The sequence below is a fragment of the Camellia sinensis genome, chromosome 7 (genome assembly GCF_055761805.1).
Source record: "Camellia sinensis isolate YWXY chromosome 7, ASM5576180v1, whole genome shotgun sequence".
NCBI classification, from domain to species: Eukaryota; Viridiplantae; Streptophyta; class Magnoliopsida; order Ericales; family Theaceae; genus Camellia; species Camellia sinensis.
Genome location: NC_138967.1, coordinates 99,466,408 through 99,483,118, shown reverse-complemented (window position 1 = coordinate 99,483,118; position 16,711 = coordinate 99,466,408). Strand labels below are relative to the sequence as shown.

The 16,711-nt window shown below is 40.8% G+C and overlaps 1 protein-coding gene and 1 long non-coding RNA gene across 4 annotated transcripts; both read right to left on the bottom strand.

Annotated features, from left to right (window-relative positions):
- Positions 1-6,071: 6,071 nt before the first annotated feature.
- Positions 6,072-7,721, bottom strand: LOC145795223 (uncharacterized). Its single transcript, XR_014335777.1, has 2 exons — positions 7,592-7,721; positions 6,072-6,377 (listed from the first exon to the last, which is right to left on the bottom strand). It is a non-coding gene; the product is annotated as an uncharacterized LOC145795223 (long non-coding RNA).
- A 725-nt stretch (positions 7,722-8,446) lies between these two features.
- On the bottom strand, positions 8,447-11,794 carry LOC114286911 (zinc finger protein MAGPIE). Of its 3 annotated transcripts, none has more exons than XM_028230139.2 (4): positions 11,658-11,794; positions 11,287-11,428; positions 10,679-11,075; positions 8,447-9,994 (listed from the first exon to the last, which is right to left on the bottom strand). In XM_028230139.2, exons 2-4 carry the CDS (start codon positions 11,396-11,398, stop codon positions 9,100-9,102), a joined length of 1,404 nt encoding a protein of 467 aa, XP_028085940.2. In that variant the 5' UTR covers positions 11,399-11,428; positions 11,658-11,794; the 3' UTR covers positions 8,447-9,099. The 3 variants fall into 3 exon arrangements, with proteins under 3 accessions (XP_028085940.2, XP_028085938.2, XP_028085939.2); XM_028230137.2 differs by having other exon boundaries at positions 11,527-11,763; XM_028230138.2 differs by having other exon boundaries at positions 11,550-11,677.
- Between the last annotated feature and the right edge of the window lie 4,917 nt (positions 11,795-16,711).

Below are 16,711 nucleotides of genomic sequence, written 5' to 3'. Positions count from 1 at the left end.
AACATGACGAGTAACTTAGATTTATTATATGGCAGAGTTGAATTATATTTGCATATAATAGAGTTGAACTAAGTTGGCTATGTTTTTGAATGAAACATGACGAGTAACTTAGACTTATTATATGGCAGAGTGGAATTATACTTACATATAATAGAGTTGAACTAAGTTGCTGATGTTTCTGAATGAAACATGATGAGTAACTTAGACATATTATATGGCAGAGTTGAATTATACTTGCATATAATAGAGTTGAACTAAGTTGGCAATGTTTCTGAATAAAACATAACGAGTAACTTAGACTTATTATATGGCAGAGTTGAAGTATACTTGCATAGAATAGAATTGAACTAAGTTGAATTAACCTTGACTTGCCATGTCGGCAGAGTTAAACTCAGAATGGAACTAAGCTCGGTTAACAGAGAAACCAAGGTTGAACACCTCGGCTAGTCTTTGTTTGAATCTGACTTTTGCAAAAGACCATAAACGTATAATGTGAACTTAAGTGGAACTTAGGCTCAGATTAGAAGGTAGCGAGCAGGGATGATAAATAAACATGAGAGCTCGAGACTTGTTGAAATTTTTCAAAAAATTTACAAGTTGAAGATTAGCCGAGGTAATGATGAAAGATGTATCTGAGGTACATATTACCTGAGATGACCAACCAGGTTGTCACACTTGGACAGGTTAGAAGGATGAAGTCTTGATAGAAGACATCAAGTGGAAGTAAAGAAGCAATACTTGACTAAATAAGTTTGAGGAAACAGCACTCGTAAAAATATTTCGAAATATTTTTAAGTGTTAGTTGAGGTATTACAATTGTTGGCCGAGAGAAACAGTCAAGGCTTATATCCGAGGTGTTCTAAACCCGAAGTGATTATACAGTTAAGGTATACTTTGAAGAAATGCAAAAATATTCTAAGTATGGAAACGTGCATAGAAGGAAAGCAGTAAGCATACATGAAGCAAAGCATTCAACACTTAGGAAAAAAGGAAGAAGGCAAGCATGCATTCAAAGAAGAAACTTGTTCAAAAACTAAAAGGCACTTCGGCCTGGCAAAAGAGATTACTTGTCCAAAGTTACAAAAAATTACAACTGTAAAGTTCAAAGTAAAGAAAAAATTCCTAAGTGTTAGAATCATGGCCATTGATCTCGAATTGCTTAACCTCAACTGTTGACATTGTGTCAGCCTTTGTTGGCGATGTGGCTTTCTTCTCTGCCACTATCTCGGCATCAATTTCCAACAAGGTCTGGTCTAAGCTCTTCTCGGCTGCCTGGACCTCGGCCTCAGAAGTTGTTTGTTTAGGAAAGTCACCCTTGGTAACCAAGTCTTCCTCCTCATCATGAGTCAAGTCCAGGACTTGATCATTCAATGTTGGGGACTTGGCCCCCTTAGCAACCTCCTTCTCTTCTTCAGTGTCGTCGGACTCAACCTCTTCTTCATGGGCCTCGTCGTCCGATCCTTTGGGAGGCAAAGGGAAAGACACTTGGAGTTTACTGATATCTCAAAGGTCGGAGTCCATAGTGACAGATAATTTGTTGAGAGCTGCAGTCCAACCGAGGTAGAACCTCAGTTACAAGTTTAGTTGACTTCTTCTTTATATGCATCACGGACGACAGCCTAACCCTCTGAGAATGCTCTCTTGTCAGCCACCTAGATCTCTGCCTCTTTTGTAGCCAGGGCTTTTTGGAGCTCCGTCTTGGCCATGGCAGTTTTGGTCTCGGCGTCCTTGATTTCAAACTTAAATACCTCAGTCACAGCCTTGGCCACCTCAACTTTTTCCTCGGCTTGGTCTTGGGCTCGTTTGGCTTCCTTGGCCTGATCTAACAAAACTTGGATCTTGGCCTCGGCGTTGTTTAGAAAGAAGAGGAAGCCAGTAACTTCCTTGGTCTTGTGCACCAACTCTTGTTTGAAAGCCTCAGCTTTCGTGGCAAAAGAATGGGCATGCTAGATGGCCTGCATGAAAACAAGTAGATTAGTAAAATTTCAAAGTGTTGAGCGTTTGCAGAAGAACAAGAACGATACAAGTGTCAGGTACTTACAAGACCTGAATGCTGCATCATCAATGCAAAATTTTTGTATTCATTGATCTCGACCATACGATTGAGATCAGTTGGAAGTAGTGCGGCTGTGTAGAGAGCAACGCCAACCTCAATGTTGTCGATGTCACTATCACCGGCCTTCATTGGCTTGTCACCAATCATGATAGCAGGGGCCCAAGGTTCATCAGCTTTGAAGGCACTTGGGCTTGTTGTGGCTTTGGACCTCAGCTTCTTCTACCAAGCAATATCGGATGGCTCGGCCTCGGCAGGCCTTTTCTCAATAGTGGTGGGGCTCCTTTCGATCTCATCCAATTTCGAGATCGACACTGTGTCCTCTAACTCCACTTGGGTCACAGTGGTTTTTGCCTTGCCATGCTTCACCCTTTTGGCCTTAGGCTTGGGCTGGGACTCTGATGGAGAAAAGTTGACAGTAACCACTCCTGGCAAGTCGGCCAGAAGGTCTTCCACAGCAGCTTTTCAACCCATATCATCGGCGGTTGCAGCAAGGATAACTTTGGTGCCGAAATGAATTGCATGAAGGGCGATTGGAGGATTAGCTGGATCGTAAGCCGACGCCTCAGAGTCTTAACGTTTGCGGCTACGAGTTCTACCTACTAGTACGTTTCGTAGAGCTTGACGCCGGCGTCGGTACTAAGATTGTAGGATTAGTTGAGCTGGAGCAGAAGTAGAGGGCTGCTCTAATGGGCCTGATGAATAGGCCTGGTCTGGCTTTGGCGATGAAGCAACTGTTGGAGTTATTGCTGATGGGGAAGTCTTGCTTTGGTGAAGAACGTCAGGCAAAGCAGACTTGTAGGTCGTGATATAATTAAGCAGCAAAGGGGCTTTGCGCTTATCAATATCCAAACCTAAAAGTCTTTTTAGATCGGGGCTGGGAAAGAAAGTTTGTCAGAAATCCTTTGTTGGCTGGAGAAGAGCTGCAAAAAAGAACAAGAAGAAAAACATTCAAAAACAAATATTTGAGTTGACAAGTCCTAGCAGAAATAGGATTAAGAGGATGACTCAGTTCTTACTATCACCCTTTTTAAACATCGATCGGCGCAGAGGGAAGGGATGAAGATCATCATCAGGAGCAAACTCCTAATTGCCCGAGACGATCAGATAATCATCTCCAGCATCCTTGTTGGAGTCTGGGAGGTCAGCTATAATTTTGTAGGCAGTGGATCTAGGCTTGAGGTAATAAATGTAGCCTTTTTCAGATTTCAGGCCATACCTGGTATAACAAAATTGGATGTCGGCTAATGTTATCCTAGCTTTTTCTCAGTGGGCTAGGGCGATTATACCATTGATAACCTAATAGGAATTGATGGATAGCTGTATAGCGTTGAGTTCGTAGTAGTGGAGGACTTCCCAAAAGAGAATGTCTAAAGGAAACCAAAGTCCACACTCAATGAATTCAACAACGGGGAAGGACATGGAGTCTCCATCAGGTGTGATAGAGTCCTCCTCCTCAGCTAACGTGATCTGAACGTTGGTTGGGATAGAGAACTCTCTCTTAAACTACTCAAGTTTTTCTAGGATGTTTACCCTCCACCTAAACATACCCATTATCTCGGCAAGAAGGGGTTGGACAACAAATTTGTTTTGGTAAAGGTTTGAAAACCTCGGCTAGAACCTAAGTGGAACTAGGGTAAGGATATTTTGTTGCCTAATTGAGTTTCGATTTTCCTAGGTATGTGATTTCTATCAAATCCCAAACCTATGAACTGTGCAAATGAACAAAGATTCGAAGACAGAAATCTGGAAACAGAGCAAGAAAACCAGGGAACAATCTTAATTCAGAAATTCAGAATGAGGCAGAAAACAAGAAAACATATGTGCACACCAAGTGCAAGCAAAATCAGTGAGCATTGGGTGAGTGTGCACAAGGCATTATGCAAAAACCATAAGCAATACGATGCATATAACAGATTCAAGAACAAGAACTAAGGTGAAATGTTTCAAACATGGCGAAACAGAATCAGAGGATGAGTAAGGAGATCGAACAACAAGAGACATACGAGTAGTTGCATAACAATAACATATTCAAGAACAGTGAAAGACTGAAATTGGAGAGAAGAAATCAGAGACTTACCAAGTAAAACCGAGGAAATGATGCCAGAGAGATGCTCGTCGGAGTCTGATGATGTCAATCTTGAAAACAAAGTAATGAATACTTCACCGGAAGTGGTGAATGGTGTGGTTACAGAGCTTGAGAACTTGAAAATGGAGGTTTGGAAGAGAAATGTTAGAGAGAGAGAGAGAGAGAGAGAGAGAGAGAGTCTGAGAGACGAGGGAAATTGTGAATTCAAAAGTGAAAAGACGGAGAGAGAAAGAAGTGTTTTGTCAAATATACAAAAAGGTGGCAAAACATAATGGGATGCCTTGGACGACGTGCTTGTCAAGCGGCGTGTGCAGAAGCAACACAACCTGATAGCGCGTGTCAGGTACGAACCAATGAGAAAAGGACGCGTAGAGGAAACGGTTGAGAAAACCGTGCATGACAGCTTATACGCAGTCAAAACTCTTGGAGTTCTTGATTAATGATGCAAAAACCTCGGCTAGAGGAGCGATCTCGGTTGAGATATTAAAAAAACTTGACTCTTGGTTCTTGATCATTGACAAAAATAGACAGTTGAGTCCTAGGAACTTGAAACCGACGAGTCATGATCTCAGTCGAAGGAAAGAATGAATTTTAGCCAACATAATATATGAATATGTGGTGTAGGTTCCATCACCTCAGGTTGCTGAGGTGATATAACCCAGGGGGTAGTTGTGGGGACATATTTTGTGAATGATAGCATGTGGCCAAAGTGACGCCAAAGTGTCAACCGAAGTGTCACGTGTCCTGGTCCTGATGCCAAGGTGATCTCGGCTAAGCCGAAGTTATCTGCAGAGATACCAGAATCCGAGATGAGCGGATAGGGGACAAGAGTCTTATAATAAGGGAGGATATCAGTCTGGATGAAGATAATAAAGTTCTTAAGGAGTTTATCCCTATCTCGCTGAGAGTCCAAGATAAGCATTGAGCCTGAGTCCATTCAAGTAAGGCTTCTACAAGGATCAGGTCAATGCTGGCTATAAAACAGGGCAACCCCGTGGGTCTGAGGTATATATGATATACTATGGGCAGTAAGTGTTTTCTTGAGAATTAAGCACAATTTGCTATCTTTGAGAGATATTTGATTACTGACTTGATCGTCAGAGTGCCCCCAGGTGGACGAACCACCGTCGGATTCTTATCTTTCTGTGACAGGTTGTTTGGGTTTAATCTATTTTGCTGATGCTCTCTAGCTGAGTTTGGTTGTGTGGTTGTATGGTCAAAAATCAACATGCACACGTACGACTTTTCTCAATGTGAATAGCCTCTAAACACAGTATGGATGACAATTCCTCCATAGTTATAGCGTCCAATCGTGCTCTAATAGTAATTTTGAACGGATTATATTCTTCAGGTAATCCATTCAAAGCTAACAGAACTAAATCTTCATCCTTGAGAGGGGTAGACACCAAAGCAATCTGATCAGAAATGATTTTGAATTGCTCCAAATACTCTTCCATAGACTGAGATTTCTTTGAGAGAGTCTAAAGCTTGTTCTTGAGTCGATGGATATCCGATCTTGACATCACAATAAATTGTTTTTCCAAAGCAATCCACAATTCATTGCTATACTTCATATGCAATACTAAAGAGAACACAGATGGAGACAGAGTTGACGTTAAGCAACTTAGAAGATGTGCATCGATGATCTTCTATTTGCTGAACTTTAGATTTGGAGCTGATCTATTATTTGCATTAAGAACTAAAGCCAGAGGACATGGAATTGATCCATCAATATAGCCTAAGAATTTTGTTTCTCTGAATAGATTGTGAACTTGATTCTTCCATATGATGAAGTTTGAAGCATCAAGTTTCACTATGACTAACGAGTTTAGATTCATAAGAAGAAGAGTAAGATTTGGAGGAAGAGAACTTGATGAAGACAAAGAAACCATTTTTGCACGTTAGAGATCTCTATGCTCTAATACCATGAAAAAAAAAATGAATTTCTTTATCATTTCACACTGAACATTGTTTACAACTCTGGTATATATACATTCTAGTTATACAATCAATATATCTATCAATCTAACAATCTAACCTCCTAACAAACTATCTGCTTAACAAATATTTGTTGCTCAGATATTTTCTTTGCTTTGCTCAGCTGAGTGCTAGCACGTGTCTTAGGGTAAAGCATAGACTGCAACCTTGCTTGTCGTTCAACCTTGAGCTGTGACTGATCTTGGTCTACTTTTGACTTTAGCTACAGCTCTGATATCTTCTCTTTATCAATATTCACTGTAGAAAGTAATTCAAAACTAATAGTTTTAATTTTTAAAAATAAGCAATTTTTTACTTAGATATGCTAGAAGCTTCCCATTCGATTCCAAACACATTAGAGAAGTTGTGTAATTCAAATTAAAACATTGATTTGTTGCTCTAATAGGTGCATCAATAATGCTATGGTAACAGAGGTAATTAATCAAGTTGTGATTGTTTTTTCAAGAGGTATTATACAAATTCTCTTTGACTAAAAGAGTTACATATATATCCCACATCTTCAAAAAAAAAAAAAAAAAAAAAAAAAAAAAAAAAAAAAAAAAAAAAAAGGAGTTACCTATTAAACCAGCATTATGGTCCTTGAAGGTATTGTGCATATCTACAAGAGACCCTAGTTGTGTTTTTAAGTAGTATTATACCATATGAGTGTGGGTATTGATTTTTGACTTTACAACCAAACTAGATCTCCTAGTTGAGATGTAAGGAACTTAGTCGTGGAGTGTACGGAAGAATAGAGAAACCCAATACTTACACACAAGAAGACAGCAATCCACGGTGGTTCGTCCACTCGGAGGCACTCTGACGATTAAGTCAGTCAACTTATCTCTCAAAGATAACAACTTAATCATAGTACTCACAAAGTAAAAATATACCTTAAACCCACAGGGGAGCCTTTCTTTTATAATGAACAGTGCCCTCATCCCCTAAAAGTTTTACTTCATAGGACTTTATCCCTTATAAGGATATCATTTATCAAGATTCCACATATTTAAATTAGAACAAACTCCTTTAAGAGTCCATCATTACCCAAACAGGTAACCTGATACTCTCAGTCTTCATTTGGACATTTCGGACTCCGGTATGATTGCATCACACATCGGCAATCCAAGACCACCCACGTGGCACCTCGGCTAAACACCTAGGCCACGTGGACAACCCAAAAATATATCCCCACTACAAGTTATTGTGAGCATGAGGATTATGTCATGTGTAAATTGAATGTCACTTTGATGACATTCATTTGCTTTTCGTTGGACACACCCCATCCCATCTAGTCTTACATTTTTGTCATTCCACAATGAGGTTTTGGAGCTTGGAAGGTTTGGTGTACTCAATCAACATATGAATAGAATGTGCAATATAGTTACTTGAAGACTTGTTCAATCATGCAAACAAAAGTATACAAATTTAAGAGACTATAGTGCAAGAATATGGCTTCTTTTTCACTTTACCTTTTTTTTTTTTTTTTTTTCTTTCTTTTCTCCTTTTGATCTTTGTTTTCCTCTTTGTAATGTTTGTACTATGCATGTCCCTACATCCAAAGTGTACAAAAACATGTCAAGAGAGAAAATGTTAGGCCAGGCGAATTAATTCCCAATACACATTCCACTCACCATTACTAATTAACATGCTCAACTCCTAAGTTAGCCAATTTTTAATTGGGTCTAGGTCAAGATCCCAAAAGAAAGGATAAGATTTTTTTGATCAGCGAAAAGAAATCTTTATTAATAAATAGAAAAAAAAAAAAAAAAACAAGAACAACAAGAACAAGTAAGAGCGAAAAATTGCATCAACAATATTGTTGGTACAATTATAATTTTGTACAAACTTGTGTGTTGTCAATACAATATTGTAAATTATTATTTAGTTTCAAATTATTTATTTATTTTTTTTTTTTTTCCTAATGCTGTCTTGACAACATAACACATTTTGCGCAAAAACCATGTCTGTAATATGATGTTTTTGGGTTACATTGATCACGAGACTTGACTACAAGAATTTTCACTTTCGGCGACATGATTACTTACATGTTTCTAAATTTTTTGTGCTCATATTTTAAATGATATTTTAATCGCTTGAGATTTCGTAATACTAGTATATGACATAATAGAAATTTTGGAAACAAAATCCATGCATGCCACACTATAGCTTACTGCTGTTATAGTAGTTAGCAACCAAAATTAAATCACCAATAGTTTTGATAGAGTAAAAAATGGTTAAAAATCATCGAAAAACATAAACACCTTTCGTGGGTGGGGATGAAATGAAGACTTTTAGGCACTTCCTCAGTTTCTTGCATGCTAATCTTGTTATAAACAACTTTGCATAGATGATTAAAATAAAATAAAAAAAGCTACATAATTTTATTTTAAGTAGTGGGCTTAGCCTACGTATAATCTATAGTTTTGCCAATGAAATTCTCTTTCATATGCAGTTTAAAAAAGACAACCACCACAAGAGAGAAGGAACATTGCAATAATGGAGTTCAAAAGGGCCTCTTGCTTTGTCCCCACTAGTCACCCCTTTTGCATCAAAAATAAAAGCCACCATTTTAAAGGAAACAACTTTCAGAGTTCAAAAGAATATGCATGGATCTCCTCCACCACTTGATTAGTTTTTCTACGCACAACTTTTAGGCTTTAGCTCCCAAGCACTCAATACCTCCTTTTCCTGTCTGCAAAGTTTGCCATTACTAAAATCTCCTTCCTTCTTCCCCCAATATCGATCCCACTTCATTACCAACTTTATGTTTATTCTCGAGTTAATTACATGAACACCCTCCCAATTATATCATTGAATATCATTTTATTCTCTCAATTATAAAATTACCCCCCTACAATGAGAGTATTTTGTATATTTTCATAAAATGATATTTTCAATGATAATTGAGACAGTATTTGTGTAATTAACCTTTTATTCTTCTGGGAAAATATGTAGAGTCCATAAAATTCCCGTATGATCAAATCCACCCATTCACTGATGATGAGTGGCAGATGGATTGAATACCAACTCCCAAGAAATCCCTTGTTTCCCCTCCAACAGAATTATTACTACTATCTTCATTTTGTATGTTTCGCCACTTTGAGGGGTAATTTTGCAACTGATTAAATGTAGAGAGATCATTCAGTGAGCTCTCTACATCACTTCTATTTCCATGGCTAGTTTTTATTGGGTTTGTCGTACCGTACAATCCACACAACTTATTTCCATCTTGAACTTGATTGTTACTGCTACACTTCAACCCAAAGCTTCCAAGGAATGATGGGTCAGTAGAAGTTGCACCGATTTGTGCAGCTTTCTGCAACAAAGCAGTTGCGGAAATATTTGGCAAAAGTGTTTGATGAGAATGGTGTTGGGTGCTGTACAATGAAGGAACACTAACAAGCTGATCCTTAAAATTGCTCAAAGGAAGTGAAGTGCTTGTTAGTTCTTCTTCACCATTTTTGGAAGAAAGCTTATTTCCAAGTACCCAATTCAACTGATAGTCGGTAGGTGGAGGATTCGAACATGAAACAAGCGGATCACCATAAAGTGTTGATGAACTTAATGATCCAATTTGATGAATCTGTTGAAGATTGTTGCCCATTGCTTCATGACCTTGGGTTCCTTGGGCCATCCACAGCGAGAATCCCCACTTTTGTGGATCGGTAATTCCATCATTGTTGTTTAAGGTTGTTGGCTTGAAAATCGAAGAGAAATGTGCTAGGTCAGATCCTATTGGACTTGGGGCTCCAGTGACATGATAATTGATGTCGCTAAACATTGTGTTGTTGATGTTTGATGTTGCGGTAACTCTAGCTGTTTCTTCAGCCAAAGCATCACAAAAGGCCCTATGAGTGATGAAGCTATCTCGCCTGCTCATCGTAAAACAAGAAACTAATCATGAGTATATTCACATAGGAGAGTAATACCAAAACGTTGACAAAAAATCGGTTGCATATATCATTTCTCAATTTATAAATAATTAATCAGTTAAAAAAGAATACCATATGAGGATTAAAGTAACATAGTGGAAGCATTCAAGACATAATAAAAAGTAAACATAAATTGCTAGAAGAAAAGATCATATATCTGTAAAAATATGAACTTTGATTTAGGCTAATGGATGAATATTAAATGCAACAATGAGAATGTGCAATTGATCCCTAGGCCTAACCATAAATTAAAGAAAAATAACAAAAAGAAGACCATTATTATTCAAATAAGGCATGATCACTGATTACAAGATGAGATAAACTAATGTAAGAAAATATTTCAAATCATGGAAATCAACAATTTATTTATTTATAACAAACTATATAATCTTGTCTTCACTATGATCTACCTTTCTTTTTTATTCTAAAATCCACAAGAAGCAAGAGAGAGAGAGAGAGAGAGAGAGAGAGAGGTTTTCTAGTGTCTTGATATAGACAAAAATACCGCAATCACTGAAAAAACACTTACAGGCTTCATTAGCCTCCTTAATCTGCTTCTTTTGAGCTGTTCTACTCAGACAATTCAAATTTGCTCTAAAATTTAGATAGAGTAGGAGCAATTACCTCGAAAATACAGTCCCACAGCCACATTTGTATTCCCTAGTGCCACAGGTTTTTGAGTGTGCCTTCCAATCTGATTGCACAGCATATCGCTTTGAGCACTTCTCGCACTTCCACTTCTTCTCTCCATGCTTTCGACAAAAGTGCTTCTTTATACCAGTTAGGTCGCCGAGAGCCCTTGAAGGGTCGTGATGGACACAAGTTTTTTCAGGGCACACGTAAACACGCTTCCTCGGTTCCTTGCTAGTTCTCTGCTTGAGCTTCCATGGTAGGTTATGTCCCCTTAGATGCAATTGCAAGTTTTGATCCCTTTGAAACCCCTTCCCACATATCTCACACAGGAATCTGTTGGTGGCCATGAGAGTTTTGGGTGATAAGGCGATGACTTCGGCATCAGGATCTGTACAGTTTGATACCCAATATCCATATGTCAAATTATCTAACCATTAAATTTTTTTTTGATCGGCAAATTATCTAACCAGTAAATTAATAATGTGTATCCATGACTATACATGTTCCATAAAGTTAGCTAGACAGCAAAACAATAGGTATACATATAAATATATGTATATATGTATATGTGATAGAAAATCAAAGAGAGTCATGCATACCTGGGGTTCCTGGGAGGTTTCTCTTCTTCTTTAGATGGGGAGGGTTGGATGCACCAGTTGGGTTTTGAACAAAACCCATTGGAATTGCTTCTTCTGCCATTTTTTCTAACATGTCTGCTCTTTCTTCAAAGTTTGGTTCAATCTACATAGAAAACCAAGTAAAGTAAGGGTGAGCTGGTAGAGTTGTACAAATATTGCATAGAAAAATTGTGGGGGGAAAAAAACAACAGATATAGATACCATTTGTATGTTATGATGTCAACCTAAACAACTGAGGCCAATATTTGGAGATTTCTCTCTCTCTCTCTCTCATCAAGGGGAGTATTAGGTACTAGAGGTAGAATTAGGAGAAAACCACAGAGAATGAGTACCTTGATAAGGTCTCAACCTTAATAGGAAGAGCTGATAAATGGAGGGTTGGATCCCTATCTCTATGTCTATCTTTCTGCTTCTGGTGGGAATCAACAAACATAACATAATTATTTTTATTTTGAGGAATTGTAAAGGTGTTGAAAAGGAAAAATGATACGACTCTAAATGTTTTATTAATATTTTTATTAAATGTCTCATATTATATGAGTTCAAATAAATTCTACATGAGACATTTGATAAAAATATTAGTAAAACATTTAATTTCCTTAACATTACTATGTTAAAAGTGAAAGTTGGACGGAAGTGGGAGAGGAAGCTGGTGGCAAATACCCAAAGGTGCATGATGACACATATGATGAGGTCAATGTAAAGCTACTCTCCATATGCCTTTCCCATTGGAATGATTATCCCATAATTTGCTTGCATTCTATTTTTAATAATTTCCTACTATATATAATGCTCTCTTTTGTTGGTATCACCATATTTAAATATACTTTTCTTTGTGTAAATTAAATTAAATATTAACTTAGCTATCTGCAAGAACCCCACACCAATTTGTGTGCAAGTCTTGTTTAATAGCAACACATTCATGTTGTTATATTTTTCTCTTTTTTTTCTTTTTCTTTTTTTCTTTTTTTTCTTTTAGGTCAATGTATATATTGCATATATTTTTGCATTATATATACAGTTACTTGCAGATGTAGGTGGTTTGTTTTTGATACTTCATATTAAAATTCATGGTGGTCATTTTTTACCATGTATAGAACTCCATTTGTATAAACCCACAAATAAATGTGTTTTTGTGCTGTAGGTTTATGGCCTTTGATACTTCAAATTTTACTTTGGTCTTTGATTTTTAAATTTATTGTATTTTCAGTTAAGATGTAGTCCGATCTTAAAAAAAAATTTAAAAAAAATTAAAAAAATTTATGTTGTAGTGTGTCTCTTCAGTAGTTTGGTGTTGAACTCACTATCGAAAGTTATCGTGTGACCCTCACATGAGACATTATTTTGGGACAAAAATTTATTTATTTTATTTTAATTTTTCTACGATATTTTCTCAAAAAACCACTAGAGGTGCAGTGATGGCGTGAAGTGGTGAAAAGGAGTAGGCAATAGCCATGAGTGGTGGGGAAGGAGTAGGAGAGTGGCAAGGAAGGGTTGTTCAATGTTAATGGATTTAGAAAATATAATGAAGAAAAAAAGGTGAAAAAGAAACTAAATTTTTGTCCTAAAAAATGCATCAGGTGTTGTGTACGGGGGCGAAATATCCTCTGTTTTCCGTACTCCTTGGAGTTCAAGCTTCACGTGACGACGTCTAACCTGGCAACACAGAGAACGGTGAGCTGCCCGGTGGTGGTGTGCCGGATAGACCCTCTGACGATCAAGTCAGATCACTTGAGGAAGAAGCAGGCTATTCGAGAGAGAGAGGGTGTTTCAGATAGCGCAAGTTGCTTACCACTAACGTTCATCCTCCCTTCCTTTTTCTAGGCTGGCCATGCAGCCTTAGGATTGTGCGCACACTACCTCTGCTGTCCTTCCCTGGACAGTTAGCTGTGCTCGCCTCCCACCACCTTACACGTGTAAAGGCCAAATCCTCCATCCAGTACATGCAAAACTACCAAACGGTACTGACGCGTGCCTGGAGCAGATATCCTCTCCCTCACGCCATTGGCTCAAGTGGCACACCTGACCGGCATACCAAGACCGACCTATTCTTTGGGAGAAAATCACAACCACAAAGAACACGATCGAGCTTCCGAGCTATCTGGTCGGGCGCACGCCGACCTCTTCCCGGCCTAGACTCTTTCCGGACTGTCATCTGCTCGGTCACGCCGTGCTAACGCGCGCCTACCGCTGAACGCCTAACAGTCACAGCTCGGCCAGGCCTTAGACCATGACTGGTCGGCAAACTTACCTCGGCCGTGTAAGACAGGCCGGAGGGCCATGCCGATTGAGGAGATAGCTCGGCACCGAGAGGTTTGCCACACCTGCGTTGCCATAGCTCGGCCGTACTGTCCGGTGCAAATCTGCCCTCTCAATTGACCCTTAATCCCATCCGAGCTAATCGTGATTGGGGTTACCTCCATGACCGAGCTAATGGTCCCTGAGTTGCGCCAGTACCAAGCCGAGCATGATTGGTTTTGAAGCCGTTACCGAGCTATCCTATTTGGTCGGTCATTGCTTCAGTAGTCTTGTCAAGGGTCGTACAGCCGTACTGATAGAGTCGCCCTCGCGATGCCACGTGGCCTCACGCCATTGGTGACGTGCAGCCCTACAGCTGTCTTTTCGTGCACGAAATTCAAACGACTACTGCCCATTGGCTTTCCCACCACTTTTATACACATAAACGAGGGGTCAAACACCCCCCACTGTTCATCTCCAACCACGAGCCCCCAAACCCTAGCTCTTAAGACCTCCCAACTTCTGCCATTGCTGCCGTTGTTTCCCCTTTGGCTCCTCTACATCTGTTTTTGCTCCCTCAGGGGCTGCAATCGAGCTCGTGATCGACTGATCCCTTCTTGGACTCCGTCGTCGGTAAGCCCCTTCCCCCTTGTTCTTCGTGTTCTTCACGTTTTCAAGCCTGTGTTCTTCGTGTTCGTTATGCACTTTGTTTAGGGCAATAGTTGCATATCCTAGGAAAAACTGGAACTGGAATCGGAAAAGCAGATGGGGCTCCCATGCCCCTAGTTTCTTCGAGTAAAACGTATCAACTTTGAATCTAGGATGAACAACTTGAATCTGGGTAGGACCGAGCTAAATAGGTAACTTGGATCCATAAATAAAACTTCAGCCGAGTAAAGATCAGTTTGCGGCTTCCCGTTGAGGCCGCGACCGTGCTGGATATAGGGAGTCAGAACTGAACTAGGAAGGCCATATCGGCCGGATAGACGAGCCGAGATAGGGGGTAGACCAGCCACATATAAAGGGGGATTTTGACCGAGCTAGGAGAACCAATAGGAGCCGTGCAATTTATGCCGCGCTAACCCTTAGGCTTATTTTTTAACAATGCAGAACTAAGACCGACCAGGCCCCTACAGCATTACCACTGGTGGAGCTCAAAGTCCGAGCAAATACACCAGAATTTTCTCTCGAGATACAAATTAAACCACCAAATAAGTAAAACCGAGGTAGATGGGGAAGTACCGATTCATGGTGAGCTCGCCCGGTGCACTAGCTGAGTTTTATAGGGAGTACAACATTCCAGACGATGCCCATTTAGAGTTGGCCAAGAAGGGAGATACCCCATGGGGTGACCTAGATTGGTGCGCCTTCACGGTCGTATCCATCGTGGGAGGAGGGCTTCGCTGCCTGGTCCAACCCTTGATCTGCGAATTTTTGAGGCAGACAAGGCTTTGTCCGACCCAAGTCTCGAACAACACGTATAAGATAATAAACGGTGTGGCTAAGCTGAATAGGAGGCTCGGTCTCAATCTCGGTCTCGCCGAGATATTACATCAATACAGCCTTAGCAAAAATAAGGGTGGGTTTTGCTGGTACCTGAAGGTCAAGAAGGGCCGAGCAAAATTCATAGAGGGTAACCCAGATAAGAAGAAAAACGAAGATGACTTCTTGTGGGTGTCTGGTCGTTATGAGGACACCGAGGTGCCCATACCGGGCTGGTATATTAGGAAAGATTTTGGCAGTGCTGGTGAGTAGCTCGGCAAACTGCACTACTTTCTTTTTGCACTGATTTTCTTCTTGCCGATCTAACACTTGTCCTCCTTTTTGCAGATTACAAGCTCTTAGCCGACGACTACTCCCGAGCTAATCAAGAGGCCATCAAAGTTCTGCTTCGTCATCCGGCCGAGGAAAGGGAGTCTCCAAAACTCCTCGGCTTCGAACCGACCTACCACTACACAGCACCGCGCAAGAGCAAGGTGACTGACTTTCTTCGTGCGCCCTCTCCAGAACCAGATCCAAATCTCCCAGCGATCAAACTTGTTCCCCTCACCGCCGAACAAGAAATGGCAAAAATCCGGGCAATCAAATCAATGATCACCGGAGAACCGAGCAACTCCCAGCCACCAGAGGTATCTGGGGGGACTTCCTCCACTCCAGCCGAGCAAAGAGAGGGGGCTGTGCTGGCTCTTGCAAGCGAACATCCAATAGGCCGGTCGAAGAAGCGACCGAGAAAAGACCAAACCGGGCAACAACTAGTCGACGAAGATTCAACTGAGCACGCATCCACCGTGTTGGGTGACCAGACCGAACAACTACTCAGCGGGCCATCCAAAACCCCAACGACCCCCCCGGTCTGGGCGCCCGAGATTAAGTACAAAGGCTGGGCTGTCTCTGAGGCCGATTCAGTGTACGCAGACAAGGATTACTCCCTCGGTTTCAACATGACCAAGGGGCTGATCCTTCCCGCCGACATGAAGAAGCACGACGAGCTGTCCGACCTGAAGGTGCTTCGCTCGGCGGCAAAATCGATCATTTTGGTAAGTTTTCCACTCTTTTTTCTGCAAGTTGTTGACCGGTTTTTGCTCAGTTTTCTGAATGCTTACAATCTTTCATTTGTTTTCAGGCCGCGCAAAAGAACTATTTAGCACACGATCGAATGATCGCAGTGCGGCAGAGCCTGCGGGATGCCATTACTGAAAACAAGGCCAAAACGGCCGAAATAACCAAGTTAAAGGTCGCGCAAGAGGCGACCGAGGCCGAGTGCGATACGCTAAGCCAGAAGTTGGGCCGAGCTGAAGAGGATAAACAGCGGGCCGTGAAGTCGATGAAGGCTCGGTACCTCGCCGAGCTGCGCAAACTCCACGATGTCCATAAGGAGGAGAAGGATAAGGCGGTTGACGCCGCCGAAGATCAGGGGTATGCGCAGGGCGAGAAGACTTACGAACGGCAGGTTCTGGCGACCAAGGACATCTTTTTCTAGTGCGGTTGGAAAGCTGCCGTGGAGAAAGTTGGCCTTGGTCAGGACGCGAAGATGTTCCAAAATCCGCCCACTGCCTTCATACCGCCTTACATGCAAGCCTACGCCAGCGCCGCACAAAAGAGGCTCATCGAAGAGGCGAAAAAGGCCGCCGAGGAAGAGGCTAAGAAA